General features: G+C 34.5%; 1 protein-coding gene across 8 annotated transcripts in view; it reads right to left on the bottom strand.

The window, feature by feature from the left end:
- The window catches only part of LCORL (ligand dependent nuclear receptor corepressor like), a 163,165-nt gene that overhangs the window by 59,099 nt on the left and 88,970 nt on the right, over positions 1-15,096 (bottom strand). For 7 of the 8 annotated variants that reach the window (XM_029948212.1, XM_029948220.1, XM_029948197.1 and 4 more), the window contains exon 5: positions 266-517. In XM_029948212.1, coding sequence (XP_029804072.1) covers positions 266-517 — 252 coding nt within the window. Of the gene's footprint in view, positions 1-265; positions 518-15,096 lie in introns of those variants that run through there. The other variant, XM_029948242.1, reaches the window with a different exon arrangement.

Genomic DNA, 15,096 nt, shown 5'->3' with positions numbered 1-15,096 from the left:
AAGCAAAGAATACAAATTGTTCTCTCACCATACACTTTATTATGAAAAGAGATGAAGAGCAAGTCCAGTTTCCTCTTTTATAAACAAAGTCAAATGCAATATAAATTTTAGCACTTCTCTCCAGTTCATACCACATAGGCCAATTACACATATTACTAAAATATATTTCTTTATGAATATAAAGTTTGTGTACGTTAAATAATACTAAAACATAACATGTTTTACACACACACACACACACACACACACACACACACAGTCTTACCTTGCTGAGTATTTTGTTCTTGCATTCGATTCACAGTGAGGTCTAAGGGGCCTTCCTGCTCTTCCTGAAGGGAGTTTTCTGCTTGATTCATTTGGATACTTTTACATATTAGACTTGGTCCAATTGAACCATTTCTATTTTCTTGAATTTTACCACTTTTTGAAATATACTCAATTGCAAACTGACGTATCATCTTTTTCATTAATTCCTGAGCAACTAAGGGAATGTTAGGATCACAGTTCTGAGGAAGATCTAGGGAAGAAATAAATATGATAAGCATTAAAAAAGAGAAATGCAAAATATCAACACAGAAATTTACTTTTATTAAAAATTAATGGTTTCATAAGTCTTTTAGTTCAGTCCACAATGGCTAATGGTTTCGAGGACTTGGCAACAGAAACCTTGTAGATTTAATTAGTATTATATCAACCCAAAACTTGGCATATTTCATCATTTCTTAACAACAAACATTTTTTTTTGGTCCCAAACTAAAATACAAAGAATTAGAGAAGCAAAACAGCTTGTTTTCAGTTTTAATTCAAAGGTATTCTACTAAATATTAAAACACAATGTGAACATAAACTGTAACTAGGTCATTTCTAACTTAATATACAAAGTGCATGCATTAACTATTAAATGAAACATCTAAATTCTCACTATTACCATTAAATTCTTCAATTCTATCAAGTGTGTATTCTATATAGAATCTTATATAGAATAACCCGAATGTCATCAAAAATCTTCTTTCCTCAACTTACACTGAGAAATTCCAATCATAAAGAAAAGATAAAGAACTATACAGTGACACAGGCAGTCTCTACCAAGATTCAGGAATTTTTTAGTATTCTACCACATTCACTTTTTAAACTTTTTTTGTTTGCAGAACCACTGAAAGTAAATTGTAGAATTATGACACTTCACTCCTAAATATTTCAGCATGTATCTACTAAGAGTCTCCTATAAAAACAGCAATACCATTATTGAGGGTCCTAATCAATCCCTGACCCCAAAACATGTTGATCTGCGAAGACTATAATACACAATTCTGCTTCAACTTGTACAAGAAGTAGAATAATTGAATGATTTATATAAGAGGTGTGGAATAAGGACAGACTACTTGTAAACACAGTGTAGACATAAGGAGTTTTGGTACTAGGGAGACTAGGTGATGGTGGTTTTTCTACACATGTGCTTCTGGACGCCAATCCTTTTATTTATGCAGCTCCTTCAGAGGTAGACCTATTGGTAACTTGGAAAGGATAACTATGCAGATGTGATTGGGCTCCATATGTCTTCCTCTTAAAAGTGAACCTTGAGATACTAAACCTTTGCTCTATAAATACCTCAACTCTTACCCAGGCAGATTAGTGTTATTTGAATTGACCTGTCCTGACCCAGGGCTGTCTAAGACTGCAGGATTAAGTCTCTTTAGTTTTGGGGTTCAGCATTAGCTTGAGCACATGTCTAAGAGATTTGAAGACAAGTTCCCCAGAACACCGACTGTTAGAGGTCCATGACTCTAAAACTGAAGATGGGGGGTGGGGGACGCCTGGGTGGCTCAGCTAGTTGAGTGTCTGACTTTTGATTTCAGTTCAGGTCATGATCCCAGTTGTGAGTGTGGAGGCTGCTTAGGATTCTCTCTTTCTCTCTCTCTCTCCAGCCCCCTGCCAAGCCCTCTCCCCAGCTTGCACACGGTCTCTAAAATAAGAAACATAAATTTAAAAAAATTTTAATGTAAAATGGCTTGAAAACATATACTATTTGGAGATGAGGAGGAGCAACAAACTATCTCCATAATGACCACTATCAAATTTGATAGCAAAATGTGATCTAGGCTGAAAAATGAATCTATTTATAGTCCTGAAGAAGTATCAATATATTTGATCACAGGGTACTACTGTTTTGGACCTGCTGGAAATGTTACATAATAAACACTTTGGTTATATTACCTCTTTCAAAACAAAAAAAAAAATAAAATTCTGGAAAAAACATCTGAGAGAAGGAACTGTGGACGTATCAAAAAGTAACATTTTAGCCTTCACATTTATTCATTTAGAACCCAAAAGGGAAGAGAGGCACTACTGTTTTTAGGTATTGGGGAAAAAAAGACTTAGCTATAGGTTGAAATCTTAGCCATCTTTATGAGCTCAGAGTAAACACATATGCCCTCTATGTTTTAGTTTCTCTGTTCATAAAAATGGAAATGATAGCAGAATCTTAAAAATCATAATAGAACTTGATCACAGAATATTTTAATTTTTTATTTTTATTTTTTTAAATAGTTTATTGTCAAATTGGTTTCCATACAACACCCAGTGCTCTTCCCCACAAGTGCCCTCCTCCAACACCACCACCTCTTTTCCCCCACCCCCTTCACCTTCAACCCTCAGTTCATTTTCAGCATTCAATAGTCTCTCAAGTTTTGCATCCCTCTCTCTCCCCAACTCTCTTTCCCCCTTCCCCTCCCCATGGTCCTCCATTAGGTCTCTCCTGTTCTCCTGTTAGACCTTTGAGTACAAAGAGATGGTATCTGTCCTTCTCTGCCTGACTTATTTCACTTAGCATGACACCCTCGGGGTCCATCCACTTTGCTACAAATGGCCAGATTTCATTCTTTCTCATTGCCAGGTAATAGTGCATTGTATATATATACACCACATCTTCTTGATCTACTTATCAGGTGATGGACATTTAGGCTCTTTCCATGTTTTGGCTATTGTTGACAGTGCTGCTATAACATAGGGGTACATGTGCTCCTATGCATCAGCACTTCTGTATCCCTTGGATAAATCACTAGCAGTGCTATTGCTGGGTCATAGGTGAGTTCTATGGATAGTTTTTTGAGGAAATTCCACACTGTTTTCCAGAGTGGCTGTACCAGTTTACATTCCCACCAACAGTGCAGGAGGGTGCCCGTTTCTCCACACCCTCGCCAGCATCTATAGTCTCTTGATTTGTTCATTTTAGCCACTCTGACTGGCGTGAGGTGGTATCTCAGTGTGGTTTTGATTTGTGTTTCCCTGATGATGAGTGATGTTGAGCATTGTTTCATGTGCCGATCACAGGATATTTTAAAGTTATGTAAGTTTGTAGATAAAATACTGAATTCCTGTACTTGGCACATTTTAACAGTCTAGTAAACATTAGCCATTAAGATGCAGACTGAGCAGTTATGTTTTATTTAAGTCACAAATCACCAAATATATAAAAATATTAACTAAGTTAATATAAAATTATTAACTAGAAAAGTAGAAAGAACCTAATTTCTAAATACTTTTTGGTCCAGAATAGGCAATATTAGCACATAAACCTTAAATTACGTGATTCACTAAAACAAGAAATTTCCATGTTATACATAGGTAATGTATCATTTCTCGATTATTACCTATAGGAATCTTTGAAGGCTTCTGTGAACATTCTTTTATATCTTTTTTCAAATCTAATTTTGCTTTGTATTATGTGTTAAAAGGAGATATGGATTTACTTCTAAGTATTTTAACTATCCTAGAATTTATTGACTAATGTCACCTTGTAAATTCAAAATAATTAAATTTACCCAAAAAAGAACAGAAACATATTTGGATTCATATCATTTCTCTAGGGCTACAACTTTAGGTTTGAATTTGTAGCCAAGTTTAAAGCAGAATATATAATTCTCTTTTCATGTATTCAGTTTTGGGCCCTTTATATTGGGGAATTAGTGTATGTTTAGTTAATTAAAAAAAGAGAAAGACAAAGAGATAAAGAAAATGCTGATTAGCTACTGAGCCTTCTATATTATGTGTGCAAGCAAATGAATTAGCTAGAGATACAGACCAGGAATCATCCTGTTTTTAAAGGTGAGGCAAGTAATAAATATTTGGCTAGAAGAGAGAATGCTGCCACATGGAAATAGTGTCTATTGCCCCCAAGAAAACAAATATAACTTATTTTTTGTCCTATCTCTTCATTTTATAAATTTAACTAATTCAAAGTTTAACAAGCTCTTCGTAACAGCCAGTTCCAAGATGCTCCTTCAATGATTCCATTCTGTTGTGCAGTCGCCCATGTCACATCAGCTGTGGTATGGGTGATCAACAGCACACTCAAGAAGCATGTCACTTCCAAGATTTAGTTATAAAAGAATAACAATATAAAGTGTCTATCTTGGATACTCTTAAACACGTGTTAGTGTTTGCTGTCCCTCCCCCATCTCCCCATTCCCTATTCTGTCCTTCCATCTCTCTCATCACTCACTCCAGAGGAGGCCATACTGTTAGAAGCTGTGTGGGGAGGCTCACATGGAGAGGAACTGGTCTGCCACCAACCAAGGAATGAGCCTGGAAGAAGATATTCTAGATCAGTCAAATCCCAGATGACTGTGACCCTAGCTGACCTTTTGACTGCATCCAAGTGAGAAACCAAGCTGGAAACATCCAGCTAGCTATGCTGCCCTGAGATTCCCAGCTTAGAGAAAATGTGAGATGATAAATGTTTGTTATTTTAAACTGCTAAATTTGGGGGATAATTTGTTAAGTGATAATAATAAATAAAACAAATTTTGATACATGTTAGTGGGATGCTGCTTGAAGAAAAATGTGCATTTGGCTTTAGAACCAGGCAGTGGGCTTTGTGGAGAACTAACATTGTAAATCGAATGGTACCTCGAAGAAGTTGCTAACAGGAGCTTCCTGGTCTTCGATAAGGAGCGTAGGGTGAGGATTTGTAGGACAATGATGTAAATGTTACTGGAAAGTAGAGGAAAGAATATACTTATTTTGTGATGGCAGAAAGTTTTATAATACTGTTGTTTAAGGTAAGCTGGAGAGTAGAAAATGTACATAAGAGACTGAGTGATCTATCTATGGAAATTTCTAAAAAAAAGTGTTGAGATGCCCTCTGGTCTTTTCTTTCTAATTATATAAAATATAAAAGAGCTATCCTAAAGGAAGGACTGTTAGACAAAAAAGAGACCAGGTCTTGATTATTCTGAAATTTTTCAGTATATACAGATAGCAAATGAGGCTAAAACTTAAAAAGGTTGAGCAAAGACCAAATCAGGGGAACAGCCATGAACATGGCTTCAAAAACGTGATAGTTTTTCTCCAGATCTGACTCTCTCTTAATGTTGTGGGACTCATGTGAATGTTTAATTTTAATTTTTTTGTTGGTGGGATGTGTCATTTCTTCAAACAAAACAACTCTGGAATTAACCAAATCTTTCCAGGAAGTGTCTATTCAAGCATATTGGCTAAATCTTGGTAAGAATAGTAAGAATGTTTTAAGTTGCTCTGTTCTTACTCTCCCTTCCTACTTCTGAGGTAGACTGTTCCCAGGCAAAGACTAACAATCTTATGGTTCTAGAAATTTAAAGCAAGCCCTGTCCAATCATCAGCTGACCACTAAGCTAACCAAGCAAAGATGTTAATACCCACACAATACAAAGAATACTGACTTTAATGACTTCACAGATCAGCACGGGAGATTTACTCAAGGGATACAGAAGTGCTGATGCATAGGGGTACATGTACCCAATGTTCATAGCAGCGCTGTCAATAATAGCTAAATCATGGAAAGAGCCTAAATGTCCATCACCTGATGAATGGATCAAGAAGATGTGGTATATATACACAATGCAGTACTACATGGCAATGAGAAAGAATGAAATCTGGCCATTTGTAGCAAAGTGGATGGACCCCGAGGGTGTCATGCTAAGTGAAATAAGTCAGGCGGAGAAGGACAGATACCATATGTTCGCACTGATAGAGGTCTAACAGGAGACCAGGAGAAACCTAATGGAGGACCAGGGGGAGGGGAAGAGAGAAAGAGAGTTGGGGAGAGAGAGGGACGCAAAACCTGAGAGACTACTGAATACTGAAAATGCACTGAGGGTTGAAGGGGGAGGGGAGGGGGAAAGGAGGTGGTGGTGTTGGAGGAGGGCACTTGTGGGGAAGAGCACTGGGTGTTGTATGGAAACCAATTTGACAATAAACTATTAAGAAAGAAAAAAAATGACTTCACAGAATTGGATTAGAAAAGTCATTAAACAAGCAAACAACACATAGCAACGATGAACCCTGAGGTGGGGGGATAATCTGATTTCTACCAGTGTCACACTGTATTATTTAAAATATCCAGTTTTTAAAACATTATAAAAAATGCAAAAAAAAAACAAACAAGGAAATATGGCCCATACACACAGGAAGAAAACAGCCAACAGAAAATGTCTCTGAGAAAACCCAGATATTTTAAGTTACTAGACAAAAACTTTAAACCAGTCATTTTAAAATATATTAAAAAATCTAAAGGAAACCATGTGTATAATAATATACATATAATAATAATAATATAATAATAAAGGAAAGTATCGAGCATATTTCAGCAAATAAAAATAAAGTTTTTAAAAAGAACCAACTAGAAATTCTGGAGTTGAAAAGTACACAAATTAAAATGCAAAATTCAGGGTGCCTAGGTGACTCTGTCAGTTGAGCATCCGACTTCGGCTCAGGTCATGATCTCACAGTTTGTGAGTTTGAGCCTCACATCAGGTTTGCTGCTGTCAGCACAGAGCCTGCTTTGGATCTTCTGTTTCCCTCTCTCTCTGTCCTTACCCCACTCATATGCTCTCTCTCAAAAATAAATAAAACATTAAAAAAATAAAAAAATAAAATGCAAAATTCACTATGTTGGATACAATAGATCTGAACTGGCAGAAAAAGAATGAAGAATGAAGTTGATATTACTCATTCTGAGGAAAGAGAAAAAGCCCATTGGTATTAGCCATTCTGAGAGAGAGAAAAGAAGGTAGACAGAGTGGGAAGGAAGAAATGAAGGAAGGAAGGACAGATAGATGGGCGGTAGGTAAGTAGGTGGGGAGAAGGGAGGCAAAAGGAGGGAAGAAGGAAGGAAAAAAAATAAACAAGAGTCTCAGAGATCTATGGAATATCATCAAAGTGTACCAATATTACAAATGACAGTCCCAAAAGGAGAAGACAGAAAAAGGCACAAAGAATAGTGGAAGAAATAATGGCTGACAATGTCTCAGATTTGATGAAAAACCTTATCTACATATCCAAGAAGCTCAACAAACCCCAACCAGGATCAAGTGGTCAGAAACCAAAGACAAAGAGCAAGTCCTGAAAGTACCAAGGGAAAAAAGTCAATTCATCACATACATGATTCTCAATGAGATTAACAGCCAATATCACACCAGAAACCATGAAGCCCAGAAAGCAGTGAGATGACATATTCAAGGAACTGAAAGAAAAGACTGTCAACCAAGAATTCCATATTCTGCAGAGGTATCCTTTAAAAACACACAAGAAATTTAGACATTCTCAGATTAAAAAAAACAGAAAACTAGCTGCAAGCAGACCTGACCTAATAAAAGGACACTAGACAGTAACTCAAATCCACACAAAGAAATAATAAGCATCAGTACAGTAACATATTATATAGGTAAAATACAGTATAAATGTATTTTTTGTTTATAACTTATTTTTCCTATCTAAATTAAGAACATAACTGCTAAAGCAATAATTGCAAATCTCTCTCACTGGACAATGTGTAAAGATGTAACATGGAGTATAAAAGCAGCACAGAGGAGGAGAAATGAAATGGAGACATATAGAATCAGGGTTTTTGTATACTACTGAAATTATATTGGTATTAATCTGAATTAGAAGGTTGTCTACTGGGATGCTAACTGTAATCCCCAGGACAACCACTAAGAAATACCTGAAAAAATATAGTAAAATACACAACAAAGGAATTAAATATTTATTTAACACAAAACAAAGTAATAATGGAAACAGAAAACATAAAGAAATAAGGCAAATTGAAAACAAACAGCAAAATGATAGATGTAAATCCTACCTCATCAGTAATTATTTTAAATGTAAATGGGAAGGCAGAAATTGGCAAAATGTATTAAAAAGAAAAACCCAACTATATGCTGTCGAAATAGACCTTTTTCTCTCTTTTTTTAAGAGAGTGAGTGAGCAGGTGAGAGGGGCAGAGTGAGAGAGAAAGAGAGAATCGTAAGCAGCCTTCATGCTCAGTTGCGGAGCACAATGTGGGGCTTGATCCCATGACCCTGGGATCATGACCCCAGCGGAAATCAAGAGTTAGACACTCAACTGACTGAGCCACTCAGGTGCCCCAAAAGAGAGACCTTAAATTCAAAGATCTAAAAATCTTGAAAGAAACAGGATTGGGGGCAGGGGAATCCATTATGCAAACAGTAATCAAAAGAAAACTGGGTGGGTATACTAATATCAGGCAAAATCTATCCTATGACAAATCTTGTCAATAAAAAATGGAGAAGGTCACTTCATAATGATAAAGGCTCAACCTATTAAGAAGTTAATAATTATAAACATAGGTATACCTAACAATAGAGCCCAAAAATACATGAAAAAATAACAGAATTAAAGGGAGACATAAAATATTCAATACTAACAATTAGAAACTTCAATAAATCGCTTTCAATAATGGATACAAAAACCAGGAGTAGATCAACTAATAGAAGGCTTCCACAACACTATAAATCAACTAATCTTACAAACATATATGGAGCATTCCACCCCCAAACACCAGAATATACATTTTTGTCAAATGCAGGTAGAAATTCTCCAAGATAGACCATATATTAGGCCATAGAACAAAAAGATTAAAAACTTTAAAAGTTTGTTCTCCAACATCAAAGGAATGAAACAAGAAACAAATAACAAAAGGAAATATGTGAAATTCACAAATGTGAAAATTAAATAAAAACATTTCTGAACACCAAATGAGTAAAATATTGGGTCACAAAGGATATTAGAATATACTAAAAGTTGAATGAAAAGGAAAACACAACAGACCAAACAATATGAGATGCAGCTAAATCAGTGCTTAGAAGGCAATTTATAGCTGTAAAAAACATATTTTGAAAGAAATTCATACCAACAACCCATTAGCCTAACCTGTCTTGAGAGTAAATGAATTGAACATTAAACTCAAAGAAAGCAAAAAGAAGGAAATAAAAGGTCAGAGCAGGAAAAAGTTACAGAACAGAAACCAACAGAGAAGATCAATGAAACCAAAAGTTGGTTCTTTAAAAAAAATCAACAAATTTATAAACCTGTAGCTAGACTGACCAAGAGAAAAAAAACAGAAAAGATTTAAGTTGCTAAAATCAGGAATGAAGGAAGAGACATCACCATTAACCTCAGAGAAACACAAAAAAGAATCAGAAAATACCATAAAAATTATACAACAAAGTAGATATCCCAAACTAATATAACACTATCTGTTAACTACACTGTAATTAAAATAAAAATAAAATTTAAAAAAAGGGAAAAAAAAACCCTGGATATCCTAGATGAAATGGCTAATTTTCTATAAAGACACAAAAACTACCAAACTGATGCAAAGACATAGTAGAAAATCTAAACAGATCTATAATAAATAAAAAACATTGAATTAATTTAAAAACTTGCCACAAAGAAAAGCCCAGGGACGGAGAGATTTACTAGTGAATTCTATTAGACATTTAAATAAAAATTAACTTCACAAACTCTGAAAAAGAGAAGAGAAAGGAATACTTCCCAACTCATTCTGTGACAGCAATATTAGCCTAATGTCAAACTAGACAAGAATATCACATGAAAACTACCAAGCCAAATGAAAACTATCCATTATGAAAAGACACAAAAATCCTAAATGAAATACTAGCAAGCAGAATCCAGCAATACATAAAAAAGAACTATATACCAAGAATTTATCCCAAGAATGCAAGGTCAGTTCAACATATAAAAACCAACCAGTCACTATAAAATAACATTAATAAAGGACAAAAGCCAAACAATCTCCATAGATGTAGAAAAGCACTTGACAAAATCCAGTAACCATTCATATAAAGAACACTGAACAAGCTAGGAAGAGAAGAAGAAAACTACCTCAGTTTAAGAAAGGACACCTAGGAAAAATCACAGGTAACATTATATTTAATGGTGAAAGATCAAAAGCCTTCCCTCTAAGATCAGGAACAAGACACAATACAAGGATATACACTTTATACTAGAGGTTCCAACCAAGGCAATTAGGTAAGAAAGGTAGAAGAAAAACTCTGTACATAACAATCTCTTTTACAAATGTTATTTTAATTCCACTATAGTTAACACACAGTGTTATATTCATTTCAGGTATACAATATAGTGATTCATAACATAATCTTAGATAGAGAAGTTTCTAAGGAATCCACACACACAAAATTTTAGAGATAATAGAGTCAGCAAAGCAACAAGAAATCATATCAATAAAAATCAATTTTACTCCTATACAATGGCATTAAACAATTCCAATGAAATAACTAAGAAAATAATTCCATTTACAACAGGATCACAAAGAATAAAATACTCAGAGGAGTAAGTTAACAAAGAAGTGCAAGTTTTGTATGCTAAAAATGATGAAACTCAAAGACAGCCTAAATAAAAAGAAAGATATCCTATGTTCATGAACTGGAAGATGTGATATTGTTAAGATGGTAACACCTCATAAAGAGATTCAACACTATCTCTATCAATATCCCAGATGGCATTTTTGCAGAAATTGGCAGGATGATCTAAAATTCATAAGGAAATTAAAGGAATCCAGAATAGCCAAAAAATCTTGAAAAAGAAGAACTAAATTAAAAGGTTAGCACTTCCTGATTTTGAAAATTACTATAAAGTGCAATAACTGAGACAAGGTGTTACTGGCAGAAAGTGAGATATACAGATGAATGGAGTAGAACTGAGCCCCAGAATGAATCCTCACATCTACAATTTATTTTTGATAAGAGTATGAAGACAATTCAATGCGGGAAAGAAGTCTTTTCAACAAATGATACTGGGGCAACCGGATATTTACACACAAAATGAAGCTTGATCTCCACCTCACACCATAATTAACTGAAAATGGATCAAAGACCTAAATAGAGGAGCTAAAAACTTTAAACCTTGTAAAAGAAAACATACGTGTAAAACTTCATAACCTCGAATTAAGGCACCGATTCCTTACGTATGACACCAAAAGCATAAGCAACAAAAGAAAAAATAGGTACACTAGACTTGATCAAAATTAAAAACTTTTGTGCTTCAAAGGATAATACCAAGAAGTGAAAAGACAGTCACTCACTGGATATAAATACTTATATTTCTAAATATTTATAAATCATGTCTGATAAGAACCCAGTGTCCACAGTATAAAAAGAACTTCTATAAATAGCCAATAAAAAATGCACAAATAAAAAATGGCAATGATTTGAGTAGGTATTTTCCCAAAGAAGATATTACCAACAGCCAATAAGTACATGAAAAAGATGCTTAACATCATTGCTCATGAGGGAAAAAATGCAAATCAAATCACAATGAGATATCATTTCACACCCAAAAGGATAAAGTGCTCATAAGGATGTTAAGAAATCTGAACCCTCAAACACTGATGGTGAGAATGCAAAATGGTGTAGCCACTTCAGAAAATACCTTGGCAGCTCTTCAAAAATGTAAACAAAGAATTACCATTATGATCCAGCAAATTTCACTCCAAGGTATATACCCAAGGAAACTGAAAACAATATGTCCAAGCAAAATGAGTGCACGAATGTTCATGGTAGCATTATTTGTAATAGCCAAGAAGTAGAAACAACCTAAATGAACATCAACTGGTAAATGTGCACATCCACACAACAGAGTATTATTCAATCATAAAAAGGAATGAAGAACTGATACATATTCTAAGGATGAACCTTGAAAACACTATGCTAAATGAAGGCATGATGGTATAAATGGTATGATTCCATTTATATGAAATGTCTGAAACAGACCAATCTATTAAGACAAAAAGTGGGTTCAGTGGTTGCCAGAGCCTGAGGGCGGGTAGGAAAAGGATGAAAAATGAGTGCTAATCTGTTAATGGGTTTCTTTTTTAGGAGGATGAAATGTTCAGGAATCAGATAGCAGTGATGGTTGCAAAACTTAGTGAATGAGGACACTAAACCCCCACAAAATTGTATACTTTTAAAAATGTTAATTTTATAGTATGTGGTTTATATCTCAATTTATAAAAAACAGAAAGGAGTAACTCAGAAAGTGGAACATGACAGATCCAAGAGTCATAAAAAATCATTCTTAGGCCTGAAGACCAAATCAAGTAAGTTCCAACTTTTGCCCAGCCGGACTTCAGAATTGCTATGAATAGTGGCCTCTGAGTGCACCCCATTTTCCCAATTCTGAAGAGGAGTGTTTACAATGGTTACCCTATGCATGTCCCACCACTGTATGTTGGGTATGTATAGGTAAGTAACTTGCCTTTTTACTTAAACAATTTTTTTGTTTATTCATTTTTTGAGCGAGAGCGAGTGTGTGTGTGCACAAGCACATGAGTAGGCACACACAGAATCTGAAGCAGGCTCCAGGCTCTGAGCTGTCAGCACAAATCCCAACTCGGGGATCAAAACCACAAACCTCAGATCATGACCTGGGCATATCTGACCTGATGTTGAACTGACTGAGCTACCCAGGTGCCACTTAAATGTCTATAGAACAAGAGGAACTATACTTTAAGCACTGTACTTAAAGAGCTATACCCAAAGAACCCTGTTTGCACGTGGAACTAAATTAGATCATAATACGATAATAGTGGTAAAACTTTTGGAAGTCTTGGGCATAAATGTGTATATTTTGTAAGAAAAAAAAGAAAGAAAAAAAAAAGAGAAACGTGAATCACTGGGGACCTACAGATTTTAACTTCTTTGTATTCATACCTTTCTTTAGTCTTTTCCCAACTGACAAGTAGCATTAATGCCATTATTTACCTAAGAGGTACAGCTGCTCTTGAAATCAATCTAAGAATATTGATTGCCATCTCAATTATGAGATCATGAATGGGGAAAATATGTCACTAATCCAATAAAGATTTTTAAAGGCCAGGATGGTGGCATTTTTGTATGCTTTCCCCATCTCGATTTCCCTTCTCTTCATGCTGATAGCTATATTAACAACAGTTAACACCGATGTACCACTTATACAAGAACTCTGACATATACTGATATCATTTAATGAAAAGTATCATTAGTGTAGATAGTGATATAATAAAAAGTAAAAAAAGAGGCAAAGTCCTATGGAACCATCTATGATACACAGTTGTTGCCCCTGCCTTTTATTTTTTCCCAATTTTTGTTACTACTAAACATTTCAATCTACAGAGAAGTTATAATGTACTTCCATAAAATTTTACCTCTATAGATTCAATAACTTGTTTGTATTTTTTATCATTAGACTTACATATACAGAGGTTATTTAGGGGAGAAGCATTTGAAGATATTCTGAATACTTGATATGAAATACTTGAGTAATAGCTGCTTGAAATTCTCTCTCTCCCTCTCTTTCTGTCCCTTCTTTACTCATGCGTGCACTTGCTCACTCTCAATAAATAAATACATACATACATACATACATACATAAATAAGCAAACAAAGACTTAAAAACAAAAAAGTCCCCAGTCTTTTCTTTTGCCTTTTTGTTGTTGTTACTTTCATGCCATTTCGTTATAACATGTTCCACAATTTGGGTTACATTCCTCATAATTTAGATTCAGATTAATCATTTTTTTTAAATAGGAATTGCATCATTGGTGATATGCCTTGCTTGGTTGACCTTATTTGGTCCCAGTATCAGTGATGTCATTGATGTCTTGCTTTAGGTGATACCCAACAAATCTCTCCATTGTGAAGTTACCTTTTCTCTTTTGTAATTAGTAATCTGTGAATTAATACTTTAATGTAACTATCCTGTTCCCCAACATTTTTTAGTCAATTGTTTTAGCATCAATTGATGATTCCTGCCAGAATTAATGGTTTTACACTAAGTGATTATAAAATGGTAATTTTGTAATTCCATTATTCATTCTCTATTTTTCTGTAAGATTATTTTTAAAAAGTGCCTTCTCTTCTGTGACCCTTATCTTTTGTTTGTTTTTACTGCTATGGACTCATGGATTGTTTCCTGTTCTCCAATTTTATCATCCATGCCATCATTATTCATTTTAATGTACAAATTGTTCCAAATTTAGCCAAAGGAAACCCCATCAATTTGGTCCTGTTCTTTTGATATATCTCCTATTTGTGGGGAGTTTTTCTGGCATATAAGAAAATACTCCATGTCCACTTTCTACTTTTCCTGTCTCTGACTTAGAATCAACCAATATTGCAAATATCTTAATTTTTCCTTTTTGTGGCAGAGACTGCTACTTAGCACTAACATCAAGCTCTGGATGTTAACTGTGGACATTGCTACTTATGGTGTCATTGCTTCTAGAATCTTACAGTAGGCAAAACTAATAAATACTATACATGTATGGATTTTATATATATATATATATATGTATATATTTAAATCATGAATTCTCAGATGCTTCTAACAACACAGGACTTCCTTTTCTTCCCTCATTTCATATTTTCTACTCCTTTCTCCAACAGTAAAAGTTCTCAGAATTACTATACCAATACCACTACTGAAAAATGTTTATCCTCAAAATATGTCCCTTAAAATATGTCAGACTACACAGTTAATTATTTGAATTACTTTTTTCTTCCCCAGTGTATTATAAGTATGGTATACAGTTAGGCGTATTTGTTTTTTTGTAGTAGTTGGTACTCAATCACAGGGTTCCTTTCCCCATTCTTTCTGGTTTTATTTTTTTAATATATGTTTTAATGTATTTTTAATGTATATTTTGATGTATTTTAATGTTTTTAAATGTATGTTTTAATATAAAGTTTCATAAGTCAAAACTATATGACTCAGGTTTCACTATTTTTCTTTACTTCC

The sequence above is a fragment of the Suricata suricatta genome, chromosome 1, assembly GCF_006229205.1.
Source record: "Suricata suricatta isolate VVHF042 chromosome 1, meerkat_22Aug2017_6uvM2_HiC, whole genome shotgun sequence".
Taxonomy (NCBI): Eukaryota; Metazoa; Chordata; class Mammalia; order Carnivora; family Herpestidae; genus Suricata; species Suricata suricatta.
The sequence above is the reverse complement of the archived record's forward strand: the minus strand, read 5'-3'. Positions and strand labels throughout refer to the sequence as shown.